General features: G+C 45.7%; 1 protein-coding gene across 1 annotated transcript; it reads left to right on the top strand.

Moving 5' to 3' along the window:
• Window positions 1–20202: 20202 nt before the first annotated feature.
• On the top strand, window positions 20203–25207 carry LOC123121739 (probable protein phosphatase 2C 69). Its single transcript, XM_044541765.1, has 9 exons — window positions 20203–20707; window positions 21213–21384; window positions 21785–21938; window positions 22003–22066; window positions 22624–22731; window positions 22962–23087; window positions 23171–23430; window positions 24464–24666; window positions 24846–25207. The coding sequence occupies exons 1-9, from the start codon at window positions 20519–20521 to the stop codon at window positions 24848–24850; spliced, it is 1281 nt and encodes a 426-aa protein (XP_044397700.1). The 5' UTR covers window positions 20203–20518; the 3' UTR covers window positions 24851–25207.
• Window positions 25208–25440: the final 233 nt, after the last annotated feature.

Genomic DNA, 25440 nt, shown 5'->3' with positions numbered 1-25440 from the left:
TTATGAAGCATAAGTGAATATTCTTAGCATGATATGAGATGCAGATGAAGATGGATCCATATTTGGAAGTGTAGAAACCACTTTTGGTTGAAGTGGATGGATTTGACGGATTGAAAAGGCAGTAAAAAGTGAGGTTCAATTACCGCAGACGGACTGCTAGATGAGGCAGAGTTAGAAGCTGAGCAGTTCAATCTCCCGCGCCCTAACTCGGCGGTGGAAGACACCTACGGCGACGGCGAAGAGGATGAGGTCCGCGGCCGGCGTGAGGACGGCGTCGAAGAAGTCGCGGCAGCTAAGCGCTTCGTCTCTGGCGTCGACGCGAGCTAGCGGAGGCGCTAGTGTTTGAGCGAGGTGGCGAGGTGGAAGAAGAGATAATGACCGCGCAGTGTGTGTATTTATAAGGAAAGGGACTGCACAACGTAATTATGCAGGTGCCCCTGGCGGTTCACATCTGAAGGACACGTGGCCTGCATGCAACTTATTGGAAGTTGTTCCATGTTCCCACGCACGCCTGGATTGTCGGGTGGTCGTTCTGGCTTCTCTGGTATTCAGGCAAAAAGGATGTGGCATTAAAAACAGATTTAAATGTTTGTCTCTATGTCTTCTGCTGACAAGGACTCAGAGAAGACATTTGACAGGTTTCAACAGACTGCATATGACTTGGGTAGATAGAATTTGAGGTAGAAGCACAGAGGGGGTTAGGGTCCGATCACATTCACTTAGATAAAAAATAAAGTATGAAGACATAGCTATAAGTGAATGATGTAGAGGACAGAACACACATATATATTTATATATCAGACCAACTCAACATTGCAAAGATAAACCTCGAAGTCAAATCAATGTTGAAGACAAACCAAATGCGAAGAATATGCAATTATGACGCCAAATGAAACACTTCAATAAGAGTTTGCTGGTGGCATTACCCACCGTATAGGAAGTATTAGACCCAGACACGGCGCAAAATTATCATGGCGCTCCGAAGTCAAATTCCGCGTTAATGTATTCACACTTGGAGTGTATGTCTTCATTGATTGAAGATATATGTTACTTCGTGTGTTGCACATCTAAGTCATCAACGTGCATAAGCATTAGGATGTGTGTCCAATTACAGGACATTTGAGGATTCTAAGATATTTAGCTCACACCGCAACTTGAAAAACCTTTTCTCATCCAAGGGCTTTGTGAAGATATCTGCCAATTGCTCCTCAGTATTGACATGAATGATATCAATATCTTCCTTCATGACATGATCTCTGAGAAAGTGATGACAGATTTGAATGTGCTTTGTCTTCGGGTGCTGGACTGGGTTGTTGGCAATCTTGATGGCGCTTTCATTATGGCAGTAGAGTGGCACTTGCTTCAGGTGAATGCCATAGTCCTTGAGAGTTTGCTTCATCCATAGAAGCTGAGCGCAGCAAGATCCAGCAGCAATGTATTCAGATTCAGCAGTGGAGAGGGATACACAGTTCTGCTTCTTCAAAGACCAACAGACAAGAGATCGTCCAAGAAAGTGACATGTGCCTGATGTGGACTTGCGATCAACCTTGTCACCAGCATAATCAGCATCTGAGAATCCAACTAGATCAAACTCTGAGCCCTTTGGATACCATAATCCTAGTGTTGGGGTGTAAGCCAAATATCAGAGAATTCGCTTCACAGCTAAGTGATGCGATTCCTTTTGGTGCCACTTGGAATCGGGCAAACATGCAAACGATAAGCATTATATCTGGCCTAGATGCACATAAATAGAGTAAACAACCAATCATGGAGCGATATACCTTTTGATCGAACTCTGTACCATTGTCGTCGGGGCCCAGATGACTTTTGGTTGGCATTGGCGTAGTGTATTCTTTGCAATCTTGCATTCCAAACTTCTTCAGGAAATCTTTGAGGTATTTCTCTTGAGATATGAAGATGTCATTGCTCTGCTGACGGATTTGAAGGCCGAGGAAGAATTTCAGCTCACCCATCATGGACATCTGATATTGCTCTTGCATCATATGTCCAAACTCATCATTGTATTTCTTGTTAGTGCATCCGAAGATAATGTCATCCACATAGATCTGGCACACAAACAGTTCACCATCATATGTCTTCGTGAAGAGTGTGGGATCCAGGGAACCAGATTTGAAGCCTTTGCTCTTCAGAAGTCTTTGAGAGTGTCATACCAAGCACGGGGGGATTGTTTGAGGCCATACAATACCTTTTCGAGCTTGTATACCATGTCCATGCTTTGGGTCTTCGAAACCAGGTGGTTGAGAAACATACACTTCTTCAATTTTGCCATTGAGAAAGGCACTCTTTACATCCATTTGATACAGAAGAATGTTGTGATGGTTGGCATAGGCTAGCAGTATGCGAATGGCTTCAAGCCTAGGCACGGGAGCAAATGTTTCATCGAAGTCAATCCCTTCTACTTGAGTGTAACCTTGAGCAACGAGATGAGCCTTGTTTCTGATGACTTGACCATGCTCATCTTGTTTGTTGCGATAGATCCATTTGGTGCCTATGATATTGTGCTTGCGAGGATCAGGACGCTTAACCAATGCCCATACATTGTTTAGTTCGAACTGTTGAAGCTCTTCTTGCATAGCTTGAATCCATTCAGGTTCCATCAAGGCTTCATCAACTTTCTTGGGTTCAGATATAGAGACAAATGCAAAGTGCCCACAGAAATTTGCTAGTTGTGTTCCTCTTGAACGAGTGAGTGGACCAGGTGCATTGATGCTATCGATTATCTTCTCAATCTGTACTTCATTTGCAACACGAGGATAAACTGGACAAAGATTTTGCCCTTGCTGATCATTGTCTTCATTTTTAGGATTGGCTTCAGTTTGGGCAGAGTCTTCGGGTTGATTAGGTGCAGAAATAATGATTTCCTCTTCAGCCTGTGCCTCTGAAGGTATGATTTCTCCAGTACCCATAAGCTTGATAGATTCACTTGGTGAGGCTTCATCTAGCACATTTGGCAGGTGCTCTCTTTGCGAGCCATTAGTCTCATTGAACCGCACATCCACGGTTTCAACCACTTTATAGTGAAAGAGGTTGAAGACTCTGTAGGAGTGCGAATCCTTTCCGTAGCCAAGCATAAAGCCTTCATGTGCTTTCGGTGCAAATTTTGAAGTGTGATGTGGATCCTTGATCCAACACCTAGCACCAAATACTCTGAAGTAGCTGACGTTTGGCTTCTTACCAGTTAGTAGCTCATATGATGTCTTCTTTAGAAGCTTGCGAAGATAAACACGGTTGATGATGTGGCATGCAGTATCAATGGCTTCAGGCCAGAACTTTCTTGGAGTCTTGTACTCATCAAGCATCGTCCGTGCCATCTCAATGAGGGTTCTATTCTTGCGCTCCACGATGCCATTCTGCTGAGGTGTGTATGGAGCTGAGAACTCATGTGTGATGCCCAATGTATCAAGATAAGTGTCGAGGCCGGTGTTCTTGAATTTTGTGCCGTTATCACTCCTGATGTGCTTGATCTTGATGCCATAGTTCGTCATGGCACGATTGGCGAATCGTCTGAAGACATCCTGCACTTCATTCTTGTGGAGGATTATGTGCACCCATGTATATCTTGAGTAATCATCAACAATAACGAAACCATAGAGGCAAGTAGTGGTAGTAAGGGTAGAGTGGTGAGTAGGGCCAAATAAGTCCATGTGAAGCAGCTCGAAGGGACGGGACGTCGTCATGATTGTCTTCGAGGGATGCTTGGCCCTAGTCATCCTCCCAGCTTCGCATGCACCACACAGATGATCCTTCTTGAACTTGACGCCCTTGATGCCTATGAGATGCTTCTTCTTCGCGAGAGTGTACAAGTTCCTCATGCCAGCATGCCCTAGCCTTCGATGCCAAAGCCAGCACTCTGAAGCTTTTGCTAGAAGACATACGGCCAACTGTGGTCCTGCTGAGAAATCTACCATGTACAGATCGTCTTTTCGATACCCTTCAAAGACTAGAGATTTGTCAAATTCCATAAGAACAAGGCAACGATATTTTCCAAATGTCACAATCATGTTCAGATCACAAAGCATTGATACAGACATTAAGTTTAAACCAAGGGATTCAACAAGCATCACTTTATCCATGTGCCGATCCTTTGAGATTGCAACTCTACCTAGACCCAATACCTTGCTTTTACCAGTGTCAGCAAATGTGATGTGACTCTTTTCAGATGGACGTAGGGTTGAATCCATGAGAAGACTTTGATCACCAGACATGTGGTTAGTGCATCCACTGTCCATAATCCATTCTGCAGCCTTTGGTGTCATACCCTACAGTGCAGTTTGGGGGATAGGCTTCACCAAGGGTATTGTGAAGCATAAACATTTGACGAACAAGCGGATTATGAAAGTTCAGATCTTGGTTAGGATAAATAGGATGTTTGTCAAGGAATCCTGTAACGAAATACATAGTAAGACCATTTGGGCATTTTATCTTGTGCCCCACAAGATGTTTTAGGTCCCCAGCATAAGCATCAGACGCCTTTGATTTCCGACTGGAGACCTTTCCCTACAAAAGAGAGTTAATTTTTCTTAACCACCCACATCTTCAGGGGTGGCTTAGAAGCAATGAGTCTAAGTGCAGCATCTGAGAACTTCGATTTTGGAGCCCTATCAAATAGCCTTGCAGGAGGTGAATAATACTCATAAGAATAAGCAGAAAAGTTCTTGGTCTTATGAACATAGCGGTTTGATGAAACACGCTCATATTCATAAGCCTGAGTATGGTTTCCCTGCAAAACATTGGCGTTAGGGTGACTCTGGTGAGTCCTCTGTCTGTATGAAGCCTTTGGACCATATGAAGCCTTTGGTCTGGGGTTAGTCTTCTTCCCAGGTGGTGTCATGATGACATTCACAGGAAGTTTCTCAAGACAACTTTTGGGCACCTAGATCTTCTTCAAAGGTGGTCCATTCCTGCAGTTAGTACCAATATACCTCGCAGACACTTCACCATTCTGATTCTTAAATAGTTTATAGTTTGCATCAAAGGATTCATCAATGATAATCGGGTTAGCACCAGTGAAGCCAGATAAAGTGGATGGATCCACTGAAGGTCCCTTTGCAGCGACCCATGTGGTATTGGGGTACTGCTCAGGCTTCCAGTAAGAACCATCAATATTCATTTTCCTCTCGAACCCAACACCCTCTTTCCTAGGGTTTCGGTTCAGAATCTATTTATTGAGGACATCACATAGTGTCTGATGCCCTTTGAGACTTTTGTACATTCCTGTCTCAAGCAATGTCTTCAACCTGGCATTCTCATCAGCAATAGTAGTGGTATCCTCAGTAGAGGGGTTAGTTACCACGCCAGCAGTTGAAGATATTGCAACAGTAGCAGCAGTAGAACATTCAGCAATGGAGACAGCATTATCACGCTCAAGAAATTTTAGACATGGTGGTTCAAATCCTTCCTGAGCGGATTTGATCTGTTGAGCGCGAAGTGACTCATTCTCTTTCTGAAGATCTTCATGAGTCGCTCTCAAGTTCTCAAGTTCTTGCTTCCTTTGAATATAATCATAGGAAAGCTTTTCATGAGTAGTTGAGAGCGTTTCATGACGACTTTCAAGTTCCTCGTACTTAACGTGAAGATTTTTGATGTCTTCAATTAAGTACTGAGATCGGGTCATTTCCACGTCCAACAAGTCATCGCTTTTGTCTACCAACTTTTGAATATGTTCCATAGCAGTTTGTTGTTCAATTTCAATTTTAGCAAGTGTTTTGTAGCTAGGTTTAGTTTCACATTTAGAGTCATCTTCACTAGATGTTTGAAAGTAAGCATCGCGTGAGTTTACCTTGGCACCTCGTGCCATGAAGTAGTAGGTGGGAGCAGAGTCATCCTCATCATTAGCATCAGCGTTGGTGATGGGGCCATTGTCTTCAGTGTTGAAGATGGACTTGGCGACATAGGCTGAAGCTAGAGCCAGGCTTGCCACGCCTGAATCAGATTGCTCTTCAGACTCCACCTCTGCCTCCTCAGAAGCAGACTCCTCCTCTGAATCCATCTCCTTGCCAACAAACACATGAGCCTTGCTTGATGAGCTCTTCTTGTGTTATGAAGACTTCGACGAAGACTTGGAAGAAGACTTTGAGGATTTCTTCTTCTTCTTGTCATCAAAATCATATTCCTTGCTCTTCTTCTTCTTGGTCTCATTGTCCCACTATGGACACTCAGAGATGTAGTGACCAGGTTTCTTGCATTTGTGGCATGTCCTCTTCTTGTGGTCATGAGTAGAAGCTTCATCATTTCTTGAGCTGGATCTTGAAGACTTTCTGAAGCCTTTCTTCTTGGTGAACTTCTGGAACTTCTTCACAAGCATAGCAAGCTCTTTTCCAATGTCTTCAGGATCCCTAGAACTGCAGTCATATTCTTCTTCAGATAAAGCGCGAGTTCGTCCATAGTTGGGACCATAGATATCTCTCTTCTTAGATAACTGGAACTCATGTGTGTTGAGCCTCTCAAGTATGTCAGATGGATCGAGAGTCTTGAAGTCAGGACATTCTTGAATCATCAGGGCCAGGGTTTCGAATGAGCTGTCAAGTGATCTCATGAGCTTCTTGACGATTTCGTGCTTGGTGATCTCAGTGGCGCCAAGTGCGCGAAGCTCATTTGTGATATCAGTGAGGCGATCAAACGTGAGCTGGACATTCTCATTGTCGTTCCTCTTGAAGCGGTTGAAGAGGTTGTGAAGAACATCAATCCTTGAGTCTCTCTGGGTTGAGACGCCTTCGTTGACCTTGGAGAGCCAGTCCCAGACTAGCTTCGCAGTTTCCAGAGCACTCACACGGCCATACTGTCCTTTGGTTAGATGACCACAGATGATGTTCTTGGCGGTCGAGTCCAGTTGAATGAACCTCTTGACATCAGCAGCGGTGACAACTTCACCGACCTTGGGAACGCCGTTCTTGACGACATACCAGAGGTCGACGTCAATGGCTTCAAGATGCATAAGCATCTTATTCTTCCAGTAGGGGTAATCAGTGCCATCGAAGATAGGGCACGCAGCAGAGACTTTTATTATCCCTGCAGTCGACATAGCTAAAACTCCAGGTGGTTAAACCCAATCACATAGAACAAGGGAGCACCTGGCTCTGATACCAATTGAAAGTGCTAGTTATCGACTAGAGAGGGGTGAATAGGCGATTTTTATGAAGGTCTTCAAAACACGAGGACTTTGAAGACAAATAGTAGAAATGAACCTATTGATATGCAGCAGAAGGTACACTACACTAGACAAGCCAGAATCAAGTAAGCAATGAAGTGAAAGCACGAAGACTATCAACAGCTAGGTAGTATGGATCAGGCGGAAGATAGTATGAAGCCAGACAACAACAGTATTCACACAGTGAAGACAATTAGATCATGCAAGCAGGCAATGACTTCAGGAAGACAAACTATAAAGTAAAGAGATGAGAAGGATAGAACCAGTTGCTTGGTGAGGACAAGGATTTGGTAGACCAGTTCCAGTTGTTGTGACAACTGTAAGTCTGGTTAGGGAGGCTGAGATTCAACTCAGAAGACCACGTCTTCACCTTATTCCCCTTGAGCTAAGAACACTTAGTCCTCGCGCAATCACTCTGGTAAGTCTTCAAGGTAGACTTCCAAACCTTCACAGACTTCATTCACTGGCAATCCACAATGGCTCTTGGATGCTCAGAACGTGATGCCTAACCGGCTGGAGGATTCACAGTCCTCAAGTGTAACAAGTCTTCAGATCACGCGGACATAAAGACTTCAGTGATGCCTAACACTCTTTGGCTCTGGGTGTTTTGGGCTTTGTCCTCGCAAGGATCTCTCTCTCTCAAATGCTTCGGAGGTGGGTTGCTCTCAAACGACAAAAGCCGTGCACTAACTCTGAGCAGCCACCAATTTATGGTGTAGGGGGTGGGCTATTTATAGCCAGGAGGCAACCCAACCTGATTTGTCCAAAATGACCCTGGGTCACTAAGGAACTGACACGTGTCCAACGGTCAGATTTCAAACACACGCGGCAGCTTGACTTGGGCTACAAGTAAAGCTGACTCATCCAGCTCTGGATAAGATTTGCTCTCATTGTCTTCGCTTGAAGACATAGGATTTGGTTGAGCATCACATCAGTCACTCTGACTTTGTTCACTTGGACCCCACTTAACAGTACGGTGGTTCCTATGACTCAACAAAGAAGAAAATAAAACTACGAAACAACTATGTCTTCGCATTCCATAGTCTTCATGTGAATGTCTTCTCAAGTCATAATCTTCGTTGTGAATATCTTCACTGACCACCATTGTCTTCAATGGCTTCACACATTTTTAGGTGTCATCTCTGGTAGGTAAAGCGAATCAATACTGGACTACTATCTGTGTTATCCTGCAATTCTCACAAACACATTAGTCCCTCAACCAAGTTTGTCGTCAATACTCCAAAACCAACTAGGGGTGGCACTAGATGCACTTACAAATACATCATCCTGCAACTAACTCATTAGTCACTTTGCTTGCAAGGCTTCTTATGATGTGCATTACCGAGAGGGCCCAGAGATACCTCTCCGATACTCGGAGTGACAAATCCTAATCTCGATCTATGCCAAACCAACAAACACCTTCGGAGATACCTGTAGAGCATCTTTATGATCACCCAGTTACGTTGTGATGTTTGATAGCACACAAGGCATTCCTCCGGTATTCGGGAGTTGCATAATCTCATAGTCGAAGGAATATGTATTTGACATGAAGAAAGCAATAGCAATAAAACTGAATGATCAATATGCTAAGCTAACGGATGGGTCTTGTCCATCACATCATTCTCCTAATGATGTGACCCTGTTATCAAATGACAACTCATGTCCATGGTCAGGAAACCTTAACCATCTTTGATCGACGAGCTAGTCAAGTAGAGGCTCACTAGGGACTCAATGTTTGTCTATGTATTCACACATGTATTTAGGTTTTCGATCAATACAGTTCTAGCATCGATAATAAACATTTATCATGAATAAGGAAATATAAAATAACAACTTTATTATTGCCTCTAGGGCATATTTCCTTCAATTAGTAGTATATATGTTAGTGTTTTAGTCCTCGCAGGGGTGGTGTTTGCATAGATGATAACGCTTCATCTCAAAATTGGCCTTCCGAGCTCCTATCCTTCTCAAGTTTGTTTGTCTGGAAGGATTAAACGAAGCTTCAGAGTAGATTTCTATCGGCTACTCGGACCGGCGAGGTTAGGGTTTCTCCTTGCGCATGCGAAGGCAAGATTTAGTGTCATGTTCTTCGAATCGATTCAAGGGTTGAATGACAATGACTACGACTCTAGGGCGCTGGTCGTTAGGACCACGTGTATGAAGACTTTTCGGATGTCACTAGCGAGGTCAGGTCGGCTCTGATATGGGAGCGGTGGCAGCAAGACATCGGCGGCTCATTCTAGCGGCGGGAGTGGTCGTCCGGTGGTCCAAGGACCTTAATGTAATCTTTGTTATGTCTGGGGTGCTTTTGTATTCCTGGTGAACCTTTATACTCGCTCTGATCCATATTAATTGTCCCTTAAACTGGTGCATCCAGCACTGAAATACGCATAGATACATTCATTTCAGTGATGATCAATATGGATCGGAGGAAGTAATAGATTGAAGACCTTTTCATAACAAAATTGTGGCTTGAAGAAAGGGAGTTCGTACACCTTGCGAAGCTTGTGGGCCGGATATAGACTTTCAAACGTGGAAAGTGGAACACAAATCAACATTTGGGACCGACTCATGGGTATTTAGTAGCCTGATATGGAAACTAATGATGAGGGGAGGAAACATTGTTCTAACAAAAGTTTATGAGTTGATAAATATTGAATCCAGGGTGTAGGATGAATAGATCATTTGGGGATGTTTCCTTAATATTCCTTTAGCTACCGGCATGATGGAAGACTTCATGTCTTGGCATTATAACAGAAAAAGGCATGTTCTTAGTCAGAAGTGCATACCATTCTGAATGGGACCACCCGCATGATTGTAATAAACTAATAAGGACACATATGTTTGATGTGTTGAGAGTGAGTCCACTTTGGAGTATTATCTGGTCGCTCAAAATTTCAGCAAAGATCCATTGTTGGAGGTCTCTCATGGGAGCAATCCCATGCTTGGGAGTTCTTGCCAGTCGACACATACATACTAGCTCCCAGTGCTCGCTTTGTAATTCCGACTCTGCAGAAGCTTTGGCGCCATGGCGCTCCTCCAGCGCACCCGGCCTATGTCTGCAGCAACTCCAGCAGTGGCTGCCGCCACCTCCGTGCCAGGTGCCGGCCCCACGCCCCCAGCGCCGCCGTCGCCTCCCGCCGTCGCCGCGCTCGCCGTGGCTGCCCTTGCCTCCCGCAAGGCCGCCCCGGCCGCTGGTGGCCGTTTCTCCCGAGCTGGCCACCTCCCCGTCCTGCAGCAATCCTCGTATGATGCTCGGCCCGATTTGGATCAGGGGCAAGCTGCGCTGGGCCGGCGCGCATTAATTGGCGGCGTTTCCATGGAGGTGCCCCCAGGCAAGTCTGCTGCTCTGGCTCTACTGGCCGCTTCTGTCACGGCATCACGTGGTCTCGAACCCGATGAGGATGAAGATGTGGAGATGGCATTGCAGACGCCTTTGGCCTCGGCCAGTGCAGACCAGCTGACCCACCGGCCGCATTCTGTGTTGTGGGCTTCCGCTGCTGATGAAGACGAGGACGAGGACGATAGTGAGGAGCTGGGCCACCGGACTCCACCGGCTGCTGCCAAGGCCATCGACTCCGACTCCGCCGAGGCGTGCATGGGGCACGGGCCGGACACAAGAGATGGTTGGCAGTGCCGCGGTGAGGTCCGCCGCATCCGGCATCACCGGCCCTGACATTGGCTGCTCGCCCCATTCCTGCTTGGCTTTATGGTAGATGCCTTGCTCCTGGGCACCGTGCGGCTGTTTGCAGAGATCCCCTTCGGTGCTCCCGATGTTTGCAGAATGGCCACCTTGCACGCGAGTGACGCAACCCCTGGCGTCCACTCAGCTCGTTGGCATGCCTTGTCATGCTGCGCCTCGACATCCAGCATCGTCAAGCTCCAGCTTCCTGTGAATGTCCAATGAAGTCTGCACTTCCCTCCGAGGCGCTTCGTCGTGGGTCTTGGGCGTCTGTCATCTCCGGTATTGTTGGCTCGGCTACCCCGTCTAATGTGGAGCTACAATCCACTCCGGCAGATCAGTCCAACATGATGCAAGGCTTGATGGCACATGTTGGGAGCTTTCTGGAGCGGGCAGAGGCTGCTCTAACCAAGCTCTCCCTCGTGCCGGCTATGTTGTCGACTGCTCCGACGCTGTGGCCTCCTGTTGTTCCTAGTGTTGGTTCCATGGGAGACAAGGGGACAGAGCTCTTCGGTTGTTTCTCCCCTCGTATTGGGGTCAGTTCTTCGCTAGTGTCTTCGCCCCTTGTGTCGGCTACTGCTGAGGGCAAGGCCATCGCCGGGGTCGTCACCCCTGTGCTGCAGATCATGCCCGAGCTTCAGCAGCTATGTGTGAGACCTGCTTCGCCTCTGTCTGTGGAGCATATGGAGGTCGACGCGCCAATGACCTCGTGTGAGGGACATGATTCACCTTTGTCATGTGAGCAACTGGAGGCGCCTGAGTCCATTGTGTCGGTGGCGCCTGAGCCCATTGTGTCGGTGGCGCCTGAGCCCATTGTGTCGGTGGTACCTGTGGCTGATGATGTTGAGGCAGTTAGTATGTTGGCGCCCGATCCTTCAGCACCCAGCCAGCCGCTCACCTCTGTGGACCGTGGAGGTTCCAACGTTGCGGTCACTGACTCGCATGTGGCCGTGAGGCAAGAGGCGTCTGTGCGCGACAAGGTTGATGAGATTCACTTTCAGATTGAGATTCATAGTTTGCTCAAACGTTTGGAGAGGGCTAGCCCTGGATCTGGCAAGACGATTGTGGAGGAGGCTCTCATGAGCAAAGCAAAGAAGAGTGGCACCACAGGAAAGGCGTCCGCAGCAGCTTGATGACTCAGTGGATTCTGGTGATGACCGTGGTCTTTAGCGAGGCACTCTCGTTGGGGTCTTCTTTGCGATGTAACAGTGTTAGGGTTGATGGTCGTTGCGTGTTGGGTTTGGTTGTCAGGTTAATTATGTGGTTATGGGGTTGCATGTTCTGTAGTCCACATGTGGGTTTGTATCGGTTTTCGCCCGGCTTTTTGTTAATTAACTGGGCAATTCTCTTCTGCTTAATTAATCGATGAGGCAAATCTTTTGCCTCCGTTTCAAAAAAAAAATCCGACTCTAGAAGTATTCGTCACACCCCCTTCGATGTCCACTGTTGCCTGGAATACGGAGAATTTCAGGACTGGAGATGGTGTGACAAAGGCTCTGTGATTAGATACTGAAGGTTCTTTGGTCTTTGGGGACCTACTGCTGAACAAGAATGTGTCAGCGTCACTATTACTTGATGTCTAGAGAAATGAGTTTATGGCCATAACGATATCATACATGCGGTGGGAAGGTGAAAGGCTACTTACGATGAATCTATATAACTTTGGCTAGAGCATGTTGCATGCAATACCTACCCTATTGACACAGGGAAAACCATAACGGCGGACCCATCTTCACGAATTGGATGAGAATTTGAGGAAGAACGTGTGGGGAATGAGAAGGAACACAAGAAAAACTAGCACAAATCGACACACAAGTTGCAACACAAGATATACATGGATAAATCCTTTATTCCAAATATCAGAGAGAGAGAGAGAGAGAGAGAGAGAGAGAGTTCTTCCCCAAGTCCTAAGACGACCAGGGTTTGGTATCTTTGGAGGAATCTTCACCCGAATGTACCCTTGATACTCATTAGAGTATTCTCCCTCAGGAGGACGCGGATTAACTGAGCTCGAGCTCATATAAGCTCGGGTAAACAGTAAAATCCAAAAAAAAATTAAACACTTTCAAAAAAATGTGGCAACATTTCACAAATGTGAAATGTCTTATATTCTTGCAAAATTTAATCATAGAATTACATTCGTGTAAGTCATGAAGAAACAGCACTCCAAAAAAAACTTTGAGCATCAAATTTGTTTTTTTATCATGACTTCCACAAATGCCATTTCATGATGAAAATTGCAAGCATTGAAAATATTTGTCAAAGCATGTCACAATATTTTTTCCTATTTTTTGGAATTTGTTTTCTTAATCGAATTTTACTGTTCACCCAAGCTCATGTGAGCTTGAGCTGAGAAGGGCACTTTCGCCCTCGGAAAGCCTTTTTCCTCATGAGTAGCCATCTCCACAAATGTAAGAACTCGACGAGTAAAGCTCTTTTAGTTTTGGATCTAACCTTTGTTTGAGGAGGTGGCGGAAAGGTAATATAGTTCTACCGTAAAGGGATAAGTGGGAAGGGAAAGAACATGCGCCCAACCCAAAGTCACCGCGCGCATGCATGACGTAAGTTTCAGCGCAGCCCGTAGGTTCGGCGGGTGGGGGTTGTCAGAAGTTCCGGGTAGTTCACAATAGAGTTAAATACACTAGGGGTGCTTCAACTTGTTCGGCGTGGTCAGTTTGGTGCCTAAAGTTGTAAAATACATGAAACTGGTGCTCGAACTTGTCTGGTTGTGCAAATACGGTGCCTCCTTTTGTATCCGGACGTATGTTATGCCCGCATGGCGTGACAGTGTGGCATCGACCCACAGTAAAAATATATTGCATGATTTAGAATCGATGCTGAGATCTCATGGTCGCAGATTGCACTGTACGCACAGAGTTCCGGGTAGTTCACAATAGAGTTAAATACACTAGGGGTGCTTCAACTTGTTCGGCATGGTCAGTTTGGTGCCTAAAGTTGTAAAATACATGAAACTGGTGCTCGAACTTGTCTGGTTGTGTAAATACGGTGCCTCCTTCTGTATCCGGACGTATGTTATGCCCGCATGGCGTGACAGTGTGGCATTGACCCACAGTAAAAATATATTGCATGATTTAGAATCGATGCTGAGATCTCATGGTCGCAGATTGCACTGTACGCACAGGCTATCCACCACGCCAAAATATGCAGAGTGGACTTTCATCAGGTCGAATTATATATACGGCGTTGCTGTGCAAAAGGCAACTTCGGAGCATGGGCGTATTGTGCCTGTTTCTCTTAAGTTCAGAGAAATGGATTTTTACAACTCAAAGAAATTCCAAAATCTTTTATACGTGCACACGTAGGAGTGTAATATATTGTGCAAATTTTCATCAAAATTCGCGTTTGTATGCGAGAGATACAAAAAAAAAAGATACATGCAAAAATTAGCTTGTTATTTGGCTGGAAGTTTGTCTTTATTGCTGGGTATAATATAACATAATTTCGTATGGATTTGACCGTCAAACACATGCATACGTTTTTGGTGTGAAAAAAAAGCAGAACTTTTAAGTGACAGTTTTTAACCTAAAAAAAAACATGCTCAGTGGCCACCGTGCTCCAAAAATCTGCTTTGGCTGCTATGTACCTCTTCAAGCGATTCTTTTATACATGGTGCTTGTTTGGGCCCACACAAGTTTTATTTCTATTTTTTCAAGTTTGTGTATATTTTTTTGTCTTTGATATTGTTTTTACCTTTTGAAAGAAGAAATGCAAGAAAAAGTTACAACTGCCACAAACTTAAAATAAAGTGCTAGTGCATTTCATGTACTTGGAAAATGTTTCACATGTATTCAAAAGTTATAACGTGTTTTTGAAATTCGTTAGGTTCAACATGTTTTAGAATATGTTCATCGAGTATTAAAAAATTGCTGTGTAAAATTCTCCTTACAATTCTGCAAACACGGTTGACATGTTTTGATACATTTCTAGAATTTAATATTATTACACAATAATTTTCATATATGTTGAATAATTTCAAAAAATACAATGTTGTCAATTTTTTAATAATTTTGTATTTCATAAATATAATGAAGATACACAATAATTATGTATGCTTTTGGTCCGGAATGAAGATATATGAATTTACATAATAATGAAATATTTGTAGAAAATTTTAAATCCACATAAAATTTTGAAATAGTTAATTTTACCTCTTCAAAGTACACAATGAAAAAAAATGAAAAAATACACAGCAACTGCATATCGATAATTATTGTATTTTTATATCGGAAAAATTGCGTGTCATAAAACTAAACAGGAACTTGGAAGAAAATAAAAAATAAAACCGATCGATTACGCATCAGAAGACTTGCAAAGCAACACGTGGAATTGGTCTACATAATTTTCTAGCTATTACTTGTACGTACCAGATAGTTTCCAACGTGGGCAGATCGTGACGTTTGGTAACCTGAAGGTGCAGGTTAGAAACATCGCGATGCAGATTTTTTTGTTCATGTTATTTCTCTCTGGCATACACTGTATTTGAGGGCTTTCCTACATGATTAAATAAAATAAAAGTGATGTTTCTGCAAAATAATTCCTCCCCGCACATATCCACTTACATGTGGGCCACTGCCATGCTGGCACTTCACGTGGGCAGGGCGTATGTTTGAATACGGAAGGAGGCACCGTATTTGCACGACTGGACAAGTTCGGGCACTAGTTTTATGTATGTTGTAACTTTAGGTACCAAACTGACCGCACAGGACAAGTTTAGGCATCTCCGATGTATTTAACTCTTCACAATATCACACGCAGATGGTAAAAGAAAAGTTTTCAAATAAAAATGAAAAATGATTGAACATCACTAGAGACTATCATATTCCCCGTGACCTAAAGATTTCTCACAGAAAACGCACAAAGAAAATTGCATGATCTCTTGGTCTTTCAACAGGAAGCTAGTGGTCGGCTTCGAGCCTTCAGTGGCCCCTCGTCCAAACCTTCTCCGGCCATTCAATAACAAGGCTTAACTGTTCATTTATATTCACAAAAAAGACTTAATTGTGCGTTCAATAGAGCTTTACAAAAAGCGTCCCCGAATAATCATCAGTCGGATGTGACCGCTGATCGGTAGCAATTAACAAAACCATAAACTCCTCATCCGGTACGCAACGCTGCAACGCAGCATGGGACACGCGTCTGGAGCGTGCAAGCGATAGTCGTCTCACTCTCATTCGAACCTTTCAAAACCGAGCTAGCCATAAACCCATAGTAAAAAAATTCGAGGACCATATTTATTTGGGTACTCATACTAAAATGGCCGTATGCATCTTTAGTTGGTGCAAAGGTCGGGATGTAAAATTCTCTCCTAATTTTAAAAGGTACCCCATTTTTTTAGGAAAACCCGCTCATGTCGCTCCCCCCTAGGGCGACTCAGGCGACTCCTAGAAACCTAGCCACAGTCGCCAAGAACTCCCTCCTCCTCTCCCCCCGCTGCCGCCGGGGGACGCCGTCGGTGGCGGGGGATCTCCTCTCTCACGCGTCTCCGGGTTGGGGCGGGACCCTAGGCATGTGGTGGCACGGCTGATCTGGGTGCGGCAGGTGGCGGGTGGCTGGCCCGTCCTCGGACGGCGGTGGCTAGGCGCGTCGGGCGGCCCAGCCTCGGACGGCGGCGTGGCTGCGAGCGCAGAGGCCGACCTTTTTGGGCGGCAGCTGCGGTCGGCGGCGGCGGCCAGCTAGGCTGCGGTGGCGTGCAAACTACCTTCAGACCGGCGGCGGCGGCATGGAGGGCCTGGTGGTCTCATCGGCGGCATCTCCGGCCAGATCTGTTCTGACTGATGCAACCGGCGGTGGTGCTCATCTCTTCCGTCAGAGGTGGCCGGCATGAGGCTGGGTGTCCAGATCTTCGGATCCGTGATCCAGTACTGGCTGCGAGTCGGGGAGACATAGTTGCCAGTGAAAACCGAGCCGATGGCGGCGATCTACGTCGTTACCTTGATGAAGACATCGTTGTGTGACTTATGTCGACCCAGTCGTACTGCTCTGGGGGAAACCCGAGGATCTGGTCTTCCAGATCGGATGATGGCGGCATTGCGGTGGCGTTTCTCTTTTGGGTGCATCGTTTGTGGAGCAGTGCTAGTGGTCAGAGGCAGGAGGTGGAGCGGCTTCGTCTTGCACGGAGCTTCGGTGGAGATGTCAAGTCATGCCTGACCGACAGGTGCTACGCTTTGTCATGCCTGGTCGGCAGGTGCTACGCACGATAGATCTTTCAGAGACTTCAAGCTGTGTCGACTGGTGGTACTTGGCGGCATGGTGCTGAGGTGTACCGCGGCGACCGTGACGTGCTCAGCAGTTCGCGCGCAGGGTGGTGGTGCCGTTGGGCGCCGTGGTGGCGTTGACGGCAGCTAGACTGGGCAAGGATGATGCGTCAGTACAGATCTGAAGATGGAGTGGTGGCAGTTGGCGGCGGCGGCATCTGAGAGCGCGCCGAACCGGTGTGTGCCCATACCTGACAAGTGGCTTGGTTGGGGCCTCGGGTCTTAGATGTTAGGCTTGCCTGCGAGGTATGTGGTATTAGGTCCGGAATATCAGCATCCCTTTATCAGCTGGATAGGAGTAGCGACAGTTGTCGCATAGACGGTGGCTTCAGACTTATTGTTGTATTTCTTTGTGAGGTCTTTAGTGAATCATAAATAAAATGGCTGCATGCATCGCCCAGATACAGAGGCCGGGGGTGATCCTCCTTCTCTAAAAATATATAAAAGTAAGGCCATAGTAAATAACCAACGGTGATTAAGATTCACATCTGTCTTTTTTTGTGCAGCGTTGGCTCGAAGATTATTATTTTTGCGAAAAACTTTTGATCTACTCATCAACTATTAAGGTAGTACAAAGAACATTAGAAGTAAAATATGCATCCAAGTCCGTAGAACGACGACTACAAACACTGAAGCGAGCCGAGGACGCGCCGTCGTCATCACCCCTCCCTCTTCGGAGCCGGACAAACATTGTTGTAGTAGACAATCGGGAAGGCGTTGTGCTAAGTCCCTATAGGACCAGCACACTAGAACAGCAACCGTCGCCAATGAAGAGAAACGTAGATCGAAAGGATCCAACCTGCAAACACACATACGTAGAAGAACGAAGACCAGATCTAGTCGATCCACCGAAGACGGACGCCGACCAGATCCCACGAGATCCGTCGGAGTCAAACCTCCACACGCCTTTCGACGATGCTTGAACCATCACCGAGATGAGGATTAGGCGGGGAGGACCTTATCCGATCTTCAAGAAGCCTCCATCCCCTCGTCTTCTTGAGCATGTCACAAACCCTAACAAAACTCAAAAACGCACCTAAAACAGAGCCTTCTCGCCGGCAAGGATCGGGATCGGCCGCGCCGACATGGTCCAAGGACCATAGGAGAGAGGCACGGAAACCTTAAATGCGAGTTCGCACGAGGGCAACAACGAAGGCGTTTGCTCTAGGATTTGGCCTATCTCTTGCACATCAAGCGGGCTACAATCTGTCTTGTTTTTAATTCAGATAATACGGAAGTCATTCATACAATGAAGAATGAATGACTGTTATTTTTTGGCTTGTAAATTTTCTCTTATTAGTTTTGAACATTGTAATAGGGAAGCGAATAGGGTTGCCTATGAACTTGCTAGGTTAGCGAAACTTTCAGCGACAAAAGATTGGCTTGAGGAGCCCTTGGATGAGATTGTATCTCTCCTTATAGACGATGTAACTGTTATTTGTAATTAATAAAATTTTGTTATTATCTAAAAAAAATGCAAGATGGCGGCTTATTTTTTTTCGAGAGTACGCGAATGCGTATCATATTTTTATAGAAGGCAGAATTTGAATTACAAGAAGACTACAACTTGTTGCGAACAACGAGCGTAGTACTGACACCAGCCCAGGGCTAGTCCAAAGACAGCCACCACCAACAACACCACTACAAAGAAAAAGAGCTTGTCCAAAAACAAAGCATCATTACCGCGTCTCGACCATCGCCGGTCACCTCCGAAGACAACACCAACTCCGGGTGGGCTTCCCCGTCAACGCACCATCCACCCTTAGATGCCTAAAAGGAGGTGGCAAGTAGATAGCAGAACTTAGTCAGTCCATAAAAGGCACCGTCTTGGATTCACCGGCGATGACGTACATTGCGCCATTGAAGATCGTCTTGGACAACAACGAGCACCGGAAGTAGCGCAACCTGAAACCTCGTGACCGTGTCTTCAAGCGCGATGCCCCCAACAGAGTAGCGACGTAGAGGACACCGCCATCACGCCGATTCAACTCCGAACCTAGGCTTTCGCCCGAAGACCGCTACCAATCCCAGGAGCAGGAGATGGGGACGCCGACACGCCTTGGCGACGCCTCCAAAGAGGGGAACGACACCCACGGGCGTCGTCGCCGCCAGCACCGAACGAGACGGGCAGGAATTTCTTCCGGGTCACCGCGCACCTCCATCCCTGCCCACCGGATTGGGGCCACTCCATCCAAGTTTGCCACTCCGTCGTCGTCGCAGCACTTCATGGTGGCTTATTTAGATGTGGGTCGATGAACCAGCAGCTCACTTTGTATCCGTCGACATTTTGAGAATTGAATAAGCACGTTATTACTAAAGAAACTGTCTTTGGGAGACAAAAAATTCAAAACCGAAGTGTTGATGATTTGTCAGAAGTAAAAAAAACTGAACCGTTGAGCCCGTCGGCTGAACCTTTCAAATCTGCCGCATCGAGCGGTGGAGCACGCCTCCATCATTGCAACACGGGTTTTATTGCAGAATTATTTCTGCAACACAGGTTTTCTTGCAGTATTTTTTTTTGTAACAACGGTTTTGTTGCATTCTTTTGGCAACTGAGGTCTTGTTGCAGAATATTTCTGTAAGAGAGGTTTTGTCGTAAAACATAGACCCATCAAAGACCATTGCAACATCATATATGTTTCAGAAGCATAGCATCTGTTACGAAAACGCGTCCGGCGAAGGATGATGTGCGGGCCTCACTTGAACGTGTGTCATGCAGGGAAGGTGACGGGCACGGCGGTTGCGATCCGTTTCTGGTGATGGTAAAGCGTTTCCAATAATAAGAACGAGAAAACAGTTGAGGTCCTTTCGCCGGCCACGCTGGCCACCACCTCCCCTCTCGCCGGCGCCGCTCCGCACGTGCACCTTCACCTGACCCCGTCAAGGCCCGCGCCACCGTCCGATCGAGGCCGAGCAAGCGACAGCGCCCGGCCGGCCGGGCCGGCCGCCTCTCGGGTTCTCAGACCCCCCGGCCCCACCCGTCCACGCACGCATCCAGCTCGCGCGCACCCAAGCCCCACCTGGCCCGAGCAGAAATTAACGGAAACAAAACAGAGCCGCAGGCTGGCACGAGATCAAATCACAACCGCACTGCGCGTCTCCGCCCGCCCCCATAAAATCGCAACGCATTTCATCCCTCTCCCTCCCTTCCGTCCCCCCCTCGATCGCCCCCTTCCGGTTTCCTTCCGCGTGGAGCCCACGATCGCGCGCGGCCCGCCAGCGGCGGCATTCCGCGTGGATTTTTTCCTCCCTCCCTCCCTCTTTCCGTTACGGGGGCGAGGCGTGGGGGAGTCGCCTGGCAGCGGGCCGTTGAGTTGAGCGGCTCTTCCTGGGAGGAGGAGGAGGAGGAGGAGGAGGGTTTGGGGGGAGGCGGGCGATCGGTGCGGCTGCGCCATGGCGATGGCGGCGGTGCCGCTCGGCGTGCTGCTGCGGCGGGAGGTGACGAGCGAGCGGATGGAGCGGCCCGACGTGCTCTGCGGGGAGGCCAGCCGCAGCCGCAAGGGCGAGGACGTCACGCTGCTCCTCGCCGACGCCGGCCAGCGCGTCGCCGGCGACCCTTCCACCTCCTTCTCCGTCTTCGCGGTACTGCATTGCCCCTCCGCGCCCCCTTCCCCTGCCCCTGCCCATGCCCATGCCTGTCTCTCGAGAAGGTTCTAGAATACCCGGAAAAAAAAAGAGACAGAAGGTTCTGGAATACCCGCCCGGAATTGTGCGACATGGAGGCCACTCCTCCAGTCTCCTGTACATGATTGACACTCACCCAGCATGTTTTTCTCTATCGCGTTTGGCGGAGCTGCCATGCCTTTTTGGCAGGGTTCAGAATATTTGTTGGTTGTCTGCACGTAGGCTGCTAGTTCGTCACCAAGAGTGTTGGGAGCCTGCTACGTATGAAAAATTACTCGTAGTAAAAAACATACTACTAGGAAATATTACCTTTGATCCAAATGATCTCGTGTCTTAATCTTATTGTCGGGTTGACCGGCGTATCATTTGATTTAATTAATGGCTTGGCTGGTCATTTTTTAATCGGGGTGGTGTGTTTCTGTTGATTGATCACTGATCACTGATTACTGTGTCATGTTTATAGCTGTTTGATGGCCACCATGGATCTGGAGCGGCCATATACGCGAAGAACAATCTGCTGAACAATGTCCTGCGTGCTACCCCTTCAGGTTTGACCAGGGATGAGTGGCTTGCAGTGCTTCCACGTTCACTCGTTGCAGCATTTGTCAAGACAGATAAGGATTTGCAAGCCGCAGGTGAATCAGGACTATCCTTGTTTACCTTGTTGATGTCAAGTTTCCAGTTGGTTGATCGAGGTGCACATGCTGTTACTGTTTATTTAGGCCATCTCGTGAACATGGACATGTTCCTGATCCTTATGGCAATCGAACTATTCCTGTCATCCTGTGGAATTCATGTATTCCAAGCAGGGACTTAGCAGTTTGTTTGTTGTCAAGGACGAAGTAAAGCTGTATGAACCATTCATAGTCATTCTAGTTGGTTGATTAGATATTACACCATCAGATATTTTCTTCAGTTAGTTGTAGTGCTAGGCCACGTGGTTGAGACAATCGCGCTTTTGTTTAATTTGTCTTTCTTAACACCTCGAGTGATGCCTCCCTTTTATCTTCTGAAACATTCTTTTTGCTGTTTCAGCTGAAAGTTCTGGCACAACTGTGACATTTGTGATAATAGACGAGTGGGTTGTAACAGTAGCATCAGTTGGTGATTCACGGTGCATACTGGAGTCAGCTGATGGTTCACTATACCATTTGTCTGCTGATCATCGCTTTGACTCCAACAGAGATGAGTAAGTTCTGCCTTTGAGGTAATTTGTTGAGAATTGTGCAGTTCATGACCTGTTCATTTTACAGGGTGGAACGTGTAACTGCATGGGGAAGCAAGGTTGGACAACTGAATGTTGTTGGTGGTCCAGAGGTTCGTCTCTTTTACCTTTATAATCCGTTGTGCTCTTGAGTTGGGATGTGCGGTGTGGATGCATGGTGTTACATGTTACCAATCTGATAGTTCTCATTTTCTGCAGTAACCTGCTAACCATCTGTTTCTTAATAATTCTCAAATATGTTGTGTCGTACGTGCACCTGACATCACTGTTAAATTAAGTGCCTACCAAACAATGTTTTAGCGATGGACTGAATTTCTTGTGCTGCTGGTTTTTTCAGCCATAAGGTAATTCCTATTTTTGGCTGCGCCCTGCAGATTTTATTTAACAACTCCTGTTGTTGTTCCCTCTCTGTATTTTGTGTGGGGATTGATGAATATTGAATACTTTGGTATGCGTGTAAAACTCTACCGTGTTTGTATTCCAAATTTGTTTAATTTAGAGAATATTCATCTTACATCCATTGTATCATCAATGTCTAACTCAATTCTTATGTTTGTTTGATCTACTCTTTTATTGGATAATCTGGTCACTATTTGTTTTGCTTGCTATAATCATTTCTGTTATTGAAATTTACCATGTACATTTTCAGGTTGGTCCTTTAAGATGCTGGCCAGGTGGTTTGTGCCTATCTAGATCGATAGGGGATATGGATGTTGGTGAATGCATCATCCCTGTTCCTCATGTGAAGCAAGTGAAGGTTTGCTCATATGAAAATTCTTCTGCACCGCGTATCTCTTTTTTATTTTCACAAATGTTTTTGTTTGGGTGCCTATTTATCATCAGATTTCCTTTTAGATGACCTCTTCTATAATATTTCACAACATCTGTAGTCCATGGTGTGATCTGCTTCTACGTCTCACCACTGCAGAGCATAGTTCGCTCTTTGCTGTGACACTATTTTGATTTTCTATTGCATTTTTGTTGCAGCTATCCAATGCTGGAGGCAGAATTATCATTGCAAGCGATGGTGTCTGGGATGATTTGACTTTTGAAATGGCTCTTGAATGTTCTCGTGGATACCCATCCGATATAGCTGCCAATCGAATTGTTAATGTAACTAATTTACAATCATTTCCATTGGTTAATAGACTCAAACTTCTGGCCCCTCATTTCGTGATATATTTTCTTATCTGAAGGAAGCAACCCTACCTCGAGGACTAAGAGATGATACTACCTGCATCGTGGTGGACATACTACCTCCAGAAAAACTAGCTCCTAGTCCTCCAACAAAGTGGCAGGGGAAAACCGTACTCAATAATATGTTCCGCGTTGATCTGAAAAATAACATGTTCCGCCGAAAAAATTCAGATGCATCTTTTAAAATTGATAGAGAATATGCTGAGCCGGATGTGGTGGAAGAAATATTTGAGGACGGGTCTGCCATGCTTTCAAGAAGGTATATTCTGTTAACCAACATTCTAGGCCTTTTTTCACTTGGGGTACCAGCTAGGAGCTCGATACAGTTCTAAGAGAAAAGGACATAAATATTCCATTGTACAGCATTAGGATTGTCCATTGTGTTGCCAGACATGTACACTAGTACATACACCAACTTGAAATTAACCGAATGCTCAGGTAAATCATATTTTAGTTAGTTGTCATTTTTGTCTGGTGATTCTGATGGCCTGAGTTTTCTCGATTTGATGGCCTTGAAAGCATCAATATAGCACTGTAGATCTGTAACATACTAGATGCCACTGAAAGAGACATTCGTTCTACGTAGGCTTATTAGTCTTGGATTTGTAGCTTCTCCAGTTACATATATCTTGTATTTGATTGTCTCATACGGGCAACCAGCTTATATTGCTGTCTGCTGATAGTAGGAACTGAATTATTGGAAGCAGCAGATGAGTTGGCACTGCTGATTGATGGTGTCAGCCATGCAGCCCATTTATGTTCAATTGCATATTTTCATTTTAATGCTCAATTTGTCTGCTGTTTCCTTTTCCAATCTCCACTATATTGGACCCTCTTCTTTTCTCTGGTCATCCACATATTGATGTCCTCGATCAAGCCAGACAGACATGGTTGATGTGTATGAGTGGCATAGCGTAGTATCAAATCACTCGTGCTAGCTTAGCAGTGAAGCTAAAAGTGTTCAATAGATGACTAAAATTCAGAGTGCATATATTAGATGGGATGGTTACTTGTTTAGTTATGCAGCTGCAGTTTCAGACTGACTTCTACGCAGTGCAGCTCTTCAGCTCTGAGATAAACAGGAATGCACTAGCAACTACAGTTGATAGTTAAATTCTTATTGGGTTATAGTAGAAGTTAGCATTTTCTTTGCTCAAGTTTACGAGACGATTCTAAGCATTTCACTAAACTGATACTCCATGCTGTAATGTGAATACGTCTTGCTTGTAACAAGTACTAATAGTTTTTCATATTATAATAATGTTGCTTTCTGTTTTGCTTGTTCCTTGCAGGCTTAGTACAGGATACGCACTTCGGAACATGTTTGAACCCTCCAGCTGTGCGATTTGCCAGTTTAGACTGAAATCTGGCCAGGGGATTTCCATACATGCTAACCCACTGCAACAGGAAAAAATGCAAGGTTGGCAAGGTCCTTTCCTCTGCCAAAGCTGCCATGAAAAGAAGAAAGCAATGGAGGGTAAACGGCGTCCAATAGGTACGATTAACGATCTCATCAGCTATCTTGATTATCTAAACTATATGCAGTGCCTTTTCTCGAAGAAATACACAGTGTTTTTATCACTGAAGTTAGTACAAAATTGAGACACTTATTTTGGGACGGAGGGAGTATTTTGTAACCTGCTAATTTGCTCTTTGGTTCTATTTATTTTTCAGATTAGTCGACCGCAGATGCCTTCAGTCACGTCGGGCAGGCCTAATTGCTGAAACCATTCTTTGATAGACATTCCTTTGTTTTCTTTACCAGGAACATTAGTCAGTTGACCACATATTTCTTTTTGTACATTGACCACTCTAGTCAAGCAGTACAAAGTATTCTTGACAAGTTAGGTTGGAAATTCATTGATCAGTCCCACCGACATGGAAAAGGGCACCCTTTTCAAATGAGGAAAGCATAGTCGTTAGAATTTTAGCTTGACTGTACAGGGGTCTAAAGGATCACTAATATTCTTTTTGTAGATGAGTTGAATGACGGTGGTTGAGAAAAAGAAAAAGTTTGGTGATTGTTTGAATGCTTTAAGCTTATCTGTGCATTTCCTTTTCTTCTGAAATCGATTTGATAAGATATACTTTTTGTTCTAGAAGTATTGAATGTCAATGTGAAGTAGTTTTAACATTTGATGGCGGAAGAGATGCCACATGCGAGGAAATGGCCAGGGTTTTATACGTTTTTTTTAAATCAACCGCTCCTTTATTAATTGGCTACAATTGTAGCATCAGAGACAATAAGAGGAATAACAGCCATCGGGGC

Source organism: Triticum aestivum, chromosome 5D (assembly GCF_018294505.1).
Source record: "Triticum aestivum cultivar Chinese Spring chromosome 5D, IWGSC CS RefSeq v2.1, whole genome shotgun sequence".
NCBI lineage: Eukaryota > Viridiplantae > Streptophyta > Magnoliopsida > Poales > Poaceae > Triticum > Triticum aestivum.
This window is presented reverse-complemented; position numbering and strand designations above follow the sequence as displayed.

Bases quoted from the DNA above. Each gene is read 5' to 3' on its own strand.
- LOC123121739 (XM_044541765.1), top strand. From the start codon at position 20,519: ATGGCGATGGCGGCGGTGCCGCTCGGCGTGCTGCTGCGGCGGGAGGTG. The intron at 22,067-22,623 runs GTTCGTCTCTTT...GTACATTTTCAG, and splicing joins ATGTTGTTGGTGGTCCAGAG to GTTGGTCCTTTAAGATGCTG. The intron at 23,431-24,463 runs GTATATTCTGTT...TGTTCCTTGCAG, and splicing joins TCTGCCATGCTTTCAAGAAG to GCTTAGTACAGGATACGCAC.